The sequence below is a fragment of the Coptis chinensis genome, chromosome 8 (genome assembly GCF_015680905.1).
Source record: "Coptis chinensis isolate HL-2020 chromosome 8, ASM1568090v1, whole genome shotgun sequence".
NCBI classification, from domain to species: Eukaryota; Viridiplantae; Streptophyta; class Magnoliopsida; order Ranunculales; family Ranunculaceae; genus Coptis; species Coptis chinensis.
In genome coordinates, this window is record NC_141463.1 from 23,085,908 (window position 1) to 23,096,319 (window position 10,412).

Genomic DNA, 10,412 nt, shown 5'->3' on the forward strand with positions numbered 1-10,412 from the left:
TTAAATGAGAAAGCTAGAGAGAGAGATAAAGGTAGAGGATTAATCCTACTCATGCAAAATCTAGTTACATGTCTTTTAGAAACTCTATTGCTTCTTGCTTGTTGAATACAGGAGGAGAATTACTAGCTTTCATTCGAAAGGATAATCACTAAATCGTTTAGTTTAAAGTGGCTTCCTTCTTTTTAGTTTCCCTTTTGATACCAGTCGGATCGAACAATTTTGCCCAAAGTGCCTCACGTGGGCCGGTCACCGATTTCTAGTAGAGCCGTAAACAAGAGAGAGAGAGAGAAAGAGCGCTTCGGCTCACGTTTTTACTAAAAGAATCAAGCGCAAGCCTTTTCCTCATGGAAAGACCAGACCAACCAAGAGATCGGATCAGATGAAGGGGAGAGAGAACTACTATTGAAAGAAGGCCGCATGATCACTACCATCTCTAATCCGTTTTGGGTACATAGACAAACCTGAAAATGGACTTGAGTATCGATCCCTAGCAATATGTACTTATCTTGAAATCCATCTTACTAGCATAAGGAGTTGAACTGATATTTCATCTCTGAAATATTCCTTCAACTCCTAGTTTAATTCTACATTAGCCAGTCAAATCTAAGGGTCTGTATTCACCAGTGTCACCTAAGTCGCGCATGTGAGCTCATCTCGAGCTCCAGGCTCTAAACTTGGCAGACACTACCGTTTTGGGGTAGGATATCAAATGATTCTTAAGTTCCTAAGTAGTGATTATAAACTCCAAAAAAAACGTAGCCTGATCTTCACATGAGCATCATTAACCCTCCCCCTCATGATCATGGGAATAAAAATGATATGCAAGTGGTGTTATGCTAAGTTAAGAATGAAAGAAGAACAAGAGTGAAAAGAACTGAAATTTATCTTGAAGAAAACATATTTTATTTAGAAGAACAAAAGTTACACCATTAACACTATTACAAGAAAACTTAAAACTTTTCTAAAAATAAAATATGTATGAATGGAATGAATCCTCCCAATTCCAAAATCAATACATATGAGAGCATTCTCTCCTTTCCCACGTGAAATCACCTCCCACCATTTACTCACATTTATTACAATCTTATCTCTAATTCAAATCATGCCAAAATTAACACTATTTTAACACCAAAAGTCTAGTCAAGGTAGTTAATAACATGCAATGTGTCAATTTGTGCCAATAATTGGCCAATTTTGTCTTGACTTGCTCCATGTTTGATGACTCATCCCATCTTATGGGCCCATAGAATGGGTCCACATGCTGTGTCCAGTTGCGGGTCTGCTAGTAGAATTCTACAAAATTTGACCTGAGATAGAGCTTGTCGTACTGATCGTTCTGATGGTTCGCTTGCCGGATTCGAAGTCCAGGTTCAAAATATATGGGCTTCAGAAGTTTAATGTTTTCTGGCATGTTGATCCTGTTATGTCATATAATTGTCCTGTTTGAGTTCTTGGGTTTTAAGCGGGCTTCATTGAGCTTTTCATGGGCTAAATCGAAAAGTTTCAAGTAGACACACTATTCCGTGCTTAAATACTAGTTTTTATCCTTATTTTTACGTTGATTGCTCAATCTTGCAAAAGCATGAAAATATAATTAATTCATGATTATTAAATACATAATTAACGAAAATGTTATGTCTTTATGGGGTTTTATATTACAGTTTTGGGTTCTTATCACACATCACCCCCAAACAGCACTTTGCTTGTCCTTAAGCAAAGAAGAGATATTTAATAGATAAGTAGTAAAAAATATGTAATCCTAAGCTAATTCTCGTTTCGTAGAGTGCGGTTAAATTAACCGTATGCAACAAAGCCTTAAACCATTAGGAATTTCCTAGTAGATGAGTTATAGCCTTGTGAGAGTTTTCCAGAGAAGATATTCACAAACTTCATCTATACTATAACGACTAAGTAACAAAGGCTTCTTCCCTTAATTAATCTTAGATATCTATATATCTCCCTAGCAGTGAACGAGGATTAATTCATTTGAAACTCAAGTTAATATGCATACAATAATTAAAACATCTATTTATGAACATGCATACTATGAACTTTACATTGAAATGTACAATCAGGGCTGTTTCTAGATATTTTGGTAAACATTCCTAAATAGATTCTCATAGGCATGTGTCGAAACACAAATTCACTAATAATTTTTCCACTTAGGTTTCACTAACTCCAGTGTGCAGTGGCACACATTTCCTCACATCTCAATGACAACCAAAGGAGTCAAGGTCAATTAATCATGTCTACTACTTATTATCACACCATCCTACTCCTAATTGAGCTAGAGGTCTTTATTAGGTATTATGGAGCTTAGGTGGTGGTGTAGAAGAAAATGGGAGTGGAAAATAAAAAATGACAAGTATGAGAGAATAAGGTCTTCAAAATATTTACACTAGAAAAATCATTGTTTTCTTTTCTTGCTTCTACATGAGTTTCCATACTTTGCTCTTTTAAGCTTTTTGGAGTCCTTTTGATTTGATTTTGGGGAGTTCTAACTTTAATTTTTAATTTTGGGAAACATAATTTTTTTTTTTTTTTTTTCCTTTTTCTTTCTGAAGCAAGTAATTGATTTTTATTTGGGACAAATCTTTCTCGATCTTTATTTTTCCACACTTCATCCTATTTCTCATACTCATAATTTATGTGGGTTTATTTTTTTTTATTATTTTTTTTTGAAACAGTTAGGGGTTAGGCAGACCCCAACCTGTATTAGAAAACTAGCTTACCCTCGTTGGTACATCACACCCCTAGCATCCTCCTCAACTATAACATTTAACTCATACGCGAGAGGAGGAATGCTATAAAAGGTGCTTTGACTCGTACAAGGACTACACCTACCCATTACAGTCCTGGCCTTCGCCAGCCAGTCAGCCACTCTATTTCTCTCCCTAAACACATGGGAGACTACAACAAACTCAAACTCCCTCATTGTCCTTCTGATCATAGCAACCAGTTCTAAACTGTAGGAACCGTTATTTCAGAATGACTATTTCTACAAATCACGAACACCACGCGCAGCGGAATTAATGGGTGTCCACGATTTGTGATTGGAAAACATACCTTTGAGAATCGTTTTAGATAATTATGAGAATCCAAGCTTTATGAAATCCGAAATCAACCTCTTGATCTTCTGTTGTATTCCTTTAGAATAGATTGGACGTTGTGTGGACAACGATCTACCAACCCCTTTCTTTCTCTCAAGATCAGAAACGAATTTAGATCTACTTTTCTTGCCTCTTTTTCAGAACAATGAATAGTTAATTTCGGCCAGAGAGAGAGTATTCTATTTATAGGCTACAACAGGGACCATGAGGAGAAATTAGGGTTGGGCCTCCTGACGGGCTTGGGCTTCCCATGTTCGCCTAGAACACACGGCCCAAGTCTGTCAACAAATGACTTATTCCACTAAAGGCCATTGTTGCACTACCGCCCTAATCCCAAATTACGTGTCAGCGTTTATGGGCTCCATATTATATGCTCGTTGATCTCCCTGTGTTTAAGATATCGAATGTCTATTGATTAAGTTAAGTTACTGACAACTACATTAATCAACTTCTTATGTCCTTGAGTAGTACCACTCAACCTCATTGTCATGTCAGAATAAATCCACCTGCAGGGTTTACATGACAATTTTTTTGAGCTCCTCAAGGGGACATCATCAACCGGCTTTTTGCAAGACACGGATTCCTTCTATAATCAACAGGACACCTTACATACAATGTCATTACCCAATCCATCGAGTTTGTTGATTCACATATGAATCTTACTCATTGATGATTTAAAGCAATGTACAATGCATGTAAGTGCCCGTTATTATATCTGGATTAGGAGGACAAGCATCCGTAATAACAGAGGCGTTTGTTCTCTTATATAGTCAGTATAAGGATCAACAACCTCACTTGGTCCTGTTCAATACATACAAAGTGTACTAGTGTAATCCTATAGTCAAGATAGACTAATACCAGATTATACTACAACCGTACTAATGGTTTGTCCAAATCCATCTAGGTTGTGAACGATTACTTATACTTTATAAGGATGCGATGATATGATCTTCTGTGTGTTCACACCATATCATCTACAACATAAAGTATTAGACACATGCATATAACTAATAACATATATAATATGCATAACATTTGCCTATATGATTCTCATTCAAAATATAAAGAATTAGAGTTAATGCAAAAGTAATGCTTTTAGTATAAAACCCTATCATAAACAATACCAAGGACATATCTCCCTCCCATTGATCACTTAAACTGCCTTCAAGGAATCAAATTCTACCAAGATATTCTTACAGTTCATATATTGGGCTGCTAAAAGCCCAGCTTCAACTCCCTTTAGTTCTTGGATGATAACCGATCTAAGATTAGAGTGGCCTATATAGGTAATCACTGGTACCCCTTCCTGATCCCTTAGAACTCCACCAAATCCCACACCTTCAGCATTTACTACCCCATAGTATTTACCTTTATCGTACCAAGTGGTGGTTTCACCCAATTTCCTAGTATAGGTGTTCTCTGCTTCAGTGATAAGACAATACCAAACTGGTACTGATCTTCCTAGCTTCAGGTGTGTCTTTTATGTCTTTTATCACTCTATGGAGGTAGTTTCGCATCCTTTCAATTATATCACTAGAGAGGGCGTCAACTATGTGAAATTTCTGCTTGAACTTCCTGCTATTCCACGCATTCCAGATACCATAAACTATGGCGCAGACAACAACTTTGATTATCTCACTAGTGACTGATCTTTGCTGACTAATCTGCAAAATATGCTGCCATTCTATAGTAGATTCACAAACCAATGTTTGTAACCCCAGTCGATGCTTTACTACTGCCCACATTGTGCGTGAATACTCACAGTTGAACAAGAGATGTTTCAAATTTTTAGGATGGGCCTCACAGAAACAACATCTTGAAGTGGTGATAATCCTCATGTGTATCAACCTGTCTTGAGTGGCTAGGCACCCTGCGAACAGCTGCCAAGTTATGAACGAGTGTTTTGGGACAGTGAACTTACCCCAAACAAGCTTGTGCCATTTCACTTTCTCTCTGACCTTCTTTATAGCCATATATGCAGATTTAGTGGTAAACTTACCACTACTGGAAGGTGTCCACACAACTAGATTGTTCGCTATGTTTGGTTGATGCTCGTCTCTAGGATGTTCCCTTTCAGTTCACCATCTGGTAACTTTGCTACCACCTCATTCCATCTACCATTGGTAATCAGTTCACTTACTTTGGCGTCATCTGGAAAGTCCTGCAACAAGTTTCGAGCTTGATTATCATGGATCAACAACTTTGAAGACATCCAGGGATTATGCCACAAGCTAGTCCCCTCACCATCTGCTATCAAACATCGTATGAATTTTCTAGCAGTCTTTCAATGTTTGAGAATGCATCTCTAGACCCAAGAACAGTTTTACGGTATCATCATGGTCCAAAAGTGCTTATTCCTTATGTGATATTCCCAGGTCCACTTTGTCCATAAAGATTCCTCTTTACTCGCCACTTTGAAGACTAGTCCACAGTATGCCGCTTTGTTCCACACACGCGGATCCATAATGCTTAACCCCCCTTCGGATTTGTGTAATCTCAATTTTGCATGACTGGCTTTATGCATCTTAGTTTGCATGGACACTCCAGCCCAAAGAAACCGGTTGCACAGCTTGGCCACCTTATCAAGAACTCCCATAGGCAAGATAAAAGTCTTAGCCCAATAGATGTGGAAAGAAGAAAGAATGGATTGTATAAGCTGCAATCTTCCCGCATAAGATAAAGCTCTATTTTTCTAGTTTGAAATTTTGACTGAGATTCTTTCAATCAAAGGTAGACAGTCCTTGGAGCTTAGTCTCGCAGAGGTAAGAGGTAATCCAAAGTACTTTACAGGAGGAGTAACCTTCTGAATCCCTAGCAAATTGGCAAGAGCTAGCCTATCATCCTCTGTCATGCTACCCGTGAGCATAGAAGTTTTCATGGAGTTAATCTTGAGCCCTGTAAGATTGGAGAAGCAATCAATGTACTCCTTTATTGCAGTTATAGACTCTGCTTCCCATTTACAGAAAAGAAGGACATCATCTGCAAAACTCAAATGAGTGATGGCAAGTCTTCGACACTTTGAATGTGGGATAATACTTCGTGATTCCAAACCCTGCTTTAAGAGACCCCCAAATAGTTTCCATGATCAGCACAAACATATATGGAGATAATGGGTCTCCTTGCTTGAGCTCTCTCTTGCCTTCGAAAAACCTCTGTGGGCATCCATTCACCAATATAGAATAAAAAGGAGAGGTGAAGCATATGACAAGCCATTTGATGAACTTTTTGGGAAACTCAAATCTTTTAAGGACTAGAATCAAAGTTTGCCAGCTGACCGTGTTATAGGCTTTCTGTATGTCCACTTTGATTGTACATCTCTGGGGACCATGCTAATAGGGTTATATACTAAAAGCATTACTTTTGTATTAACTCTAATTATTTATATTTTGAATGAGAATCATATGGGCAAATGTTATGCATATTATATATATTATTAGTTATATGCATGTGTCTAATACTTTATGTTGTAGATGATATGGTGTGTGGTGACACACAAAAAATCATATCATCAGTACCTTATAAAGTATATGTAAACGTTCACAACCTAGATGGATTTGGACAAACCATTGGTAATGTTGTATTATAATCTGGTGTTAGTCTATCTTGACCACATGATTACACTAGTACACTTTGTGTATATTGAACAGGACCAAGTGAGGTTGTTTATCTTTATACTGACTATTTAAGAGAACAAACACCTCTGTTATTATGGATGCTTGTCCTCTTAATCCGGATATAAGAACGGGCACTTACGTGCATTGTACATTACTTTAAATCATTAATGAGTGAGATTCATTTGCGAATCAACAAACTTGATGGATTGGGTAATGACATTGTATGTAAGGTGTGCTGTTGATTATAGATGGAATCCGTGACTTGCAAGAAGACGGGTTAATGATGTCCCCTTGAGGAGCTCATAAGGATTGTCATGTAAACCCTGCAGGTGGATTTAATCCGACATGACAATGAGGTTGAGTGGTACTACTCAAGGACATAAGAAGTTAATTAATATAGTTGTCAGTAACTTGACTTAATCAACGGACATTCAATATCTTAAACACGGGGAGATTCACAAACATATAATATGGAGCCCATAAACGTAACACGTAATTTGGGATTAGGGCGGTAGTGTAACAATAGCCTTTAGTGGAATAAACCATTTGTTGACGGACTTGGGCCGTGTGTTCTGGGCGAACATAGGAAGCCCAAGTCCGTTAGGAGGCCCAACCTAATTTCTCCTCATGGTCCCTGTTGTAGCATATAAATAGAAACCCTTTTCTCCTGGCCGAATTCACTATTCATTTGATTGAAAAAGAGAGGCAAGAAAAGTAGATCTGAATTCGGTTCTGATCTTGTGAGTGAGAGAGGCCAAGAGGAGAAAGTAAGGGTGGTAGATTGTTGCCCACACAATGTCCATTCCATTGATAGGAATACAATAGAAGATTAAAGAGGTTGATTCAGATTTGTAGATCTTGGATTCTTAGAGATAAGAAGCCGATCTAAAGGTATGATTTCTATCCAAAACCGTTGGACACCCCTTATTCCGCTGCGCGTGGGTGTTCGCGGTTTGTATTCATTCGGTGCAACCATAACGATTCTTACATATGCTTCCTTGTATATCCTCTAAGAAGCTCATGCACTAGTAGTAGATTGTCCTAAATACACCTTCTAGGGATAAAGGCTGACTGATTTAGCTTTATCAACTCTTCTAGATGATGTTTCATCCTGCTACTTAGAACCTTGGCAACACATTTGTAAGTAACATTACAGCAAGCAATCGGTCTATACTCATCAACCTTATACACAATAGCTTTATTTGGAATTAAACACAGAAAAGTAGCATTGGTACCTTTGTGAATATTGTTATTTCTGAAGATTGATTGGATAGCTCTAAGGAAATAACCGCCCACAATATCCCATGTTTGCTTATAAAAGAAAGCATTATAACCATCCGGGCCTGGAGCTTTTGCATTTTCCATGGAGAACAGAGCTTTTGTGATCTCATCATCTGATATATCTTCAAAAAACATATCTGCCGTCGCTTGATCCACCACTTTTCTGACAGGAATCTCTTGTAACAAAGTTTCAGAGCAACTAGCTTGGGATTGAACACCCAGGAGACCTTGATAGAACTGAATGAAAGCTTTGGAGACATCGACCCCTTCATGTTTTACTCCCTCCATATCAGTCACTGCCCAAATGGAATTTTTATTCTTCCTTTCCTTGATAGCATGGTGAAAGAATTTGTTGCCTTTATCCCCATAGTCGAGCCAATCATTATTTGCTTTAGATTTTAAATCCATATACTCCATCTCTATCAAGGTAACAAGTCTATCTCTAGCATTTTTCTCTTGATCAGTCAAAATAGCATCCTGAGGGAACTGCTACAGTTTTCTTTGTACCTTTTTCAACTCATCTCTTGCTACCTCTGTTTTAAGCTGAAGGTCTGACATGTGTGTTCTGGCCCATCCGCCCAATTTGTTTTTCAGCAGCTTCAACTTATAAACCAGAATATAAAGCAGACTACCAACCACTTCAACATTCCAAACCTGCTATACAACCTCCTTGAACTCTTTATGTAGTGTCCAGACATTGCAGAAACGAAATGGAACTCTACCCCTTTCCATGTCAACCAGATGCACCAACATGGGTGAGTGGTCTGAGATACCTTGAGTTAAGAATTCAGTTGTGGCATAAGCAAACACTCTAGACCATTCAACATTTACCAGCACTATATCTATTTTAGACCATTTCCTGTTACTTCCAGACCCATAATTTGTCCATGTGTAAAAGCACCCTGATGCTTTTAAATCATACAACATTGTATCTGCAAGACATTCCCCAAATGGTACAGTTTCTCTTGATTGCACTGCTTCCCCAATCCTTTCATGAGAAAAAAAGACATTGTTAAAATCACCCAAGACACACCATTGTTTAGAGATGCTTTGATGTAGCTGTCTTAGGTCCATCCATAGGCCCATCCTATCCTGACTGTTATTACTGGCATAAATAACAGTTGTAAAGAAGCTGGAGGAGTTACAAAGCATTGACACCTTACAATGGATAAACTGCGAGGTTTCATGTAGCTTGTGTACTGATACTAGGTTAGGATCCCATAATACCCAAATCCAACCAGTTGGGTTGCTACTGTAGTTATTAGCAAAACTCCAGTTTGGTGCATACATACCACTGATAATGCTACTTTTTGCCTCCTTTACTTTTGTTTCCTATCAGTCCCAGGAGACATAATTTATTCTTCAAAATGAATCTATTTATTTCATCCACTTTCTTGAAATCATTAAGCCCTATGATATTCCAAGTGCAAAAGTTAATCATCGAAACCATTTAGTGTTTTTTCTTCCCTGACCCCTTGGGTCTGCCCGACTTTTTCTTCTTCTCGCTGATTTGGGATTCCTTGCTATTCTCATTTCTAGAAATTGCACTTTCTTTCTCAAGATCAACAGCTTGTTTTTGTGCTCGAGTCTTTTCTTTTACCACCACATCCCTCGGGGGTAAATGATCACTGAAATATTCCACATGGACCCCTTCAGATATGTCATCTTCTATCTCATCATCACTCTCCGCTAGAGCTTGAAAAGAATTTTGTTAATTTGCACACTTTTCCTATATCCTCTTCCCTTTTCCCTGGGCTTGCATGGTAACCACATTATATTCTTCAGTTCTGTTATCAGAGGGGATCTGGAACTCCTCAACTACTAGCTTATGCATAACTCGAGCAGTTTTGTTAGTGACAGGAGTGAAGCTCTGTTCAGGCTCTTGCTGAACTGGTAACACTGGTGGTTCATATTGTACTAGCTCTAACCCTGAGGTAGCCATCTCCATAACCTCACCATCCTCCTACTCAGCATAGGTAGAGCCTCCATCAGTAGAGTTATCATCCCAGATTGTATTTCCCCCCATATTTGGTGATGCACTATCGCTCTGTATAGTTTTAGCTCTCCAAACTTGTTTTGGTCGAGCTGGGCAATTTGCGAGTTTATGCCCAAATAAGCTACACCTTGTATAGGAAGACGGCACCCAAGGATATTCTAGAGCCAGGTCCACAACCTCTTCACCCATTTTCACTGGTATAGAAGACCTGTAAGAAAATTCTATCGGGACCTCAACACATATCTTAGCGAAACTGAGCCTGGTTCTTGCCCTTGTAGCCTCATCCATACTTACAGGTTTCCCTATCAAGCTTGCTACATAACCTAGCCCATCATCTATCCATAATTCTTTTGGCATATCCATGATCTTTACCCAGATGGGAATTTTTGTGATCCTGTGTCGCTGAGCTTC

The 10,412-nt window shown here is 38.5% G+C and overlaps 1 protein-coding gene across 1 annotated transcript; it reads right to left on the reverse strand.

The window, feature by feature from the left end:
- Positions 1-8,662: 8,662 nt before the first annotated feature.
- LOC147480585 (uncharacterized) lies at positions 8,663-9,295 on the reverse strand. The gene has a single exon (XM_086578700.1). It carries the CDS (start codon positions 9,293-9,295, stop codon positions 8,663-8,665), a length of 633 nt encoding a protein of 210 aa, XP_086434826.1.
- Between the last annotated feature and the right edge of the window lie 1,117 nt (positions 9,296-10,412).

Bases quoted from the DNA above. Each gene is read 5' to 3' on its own strand.
- LOC147480585 (XM_086578700.1), bottom strand. From the start codon at position 9,295: ATGTATGCACCAAACTGGAGTTTTGCTAATAACTACAGTAGCAACCCA.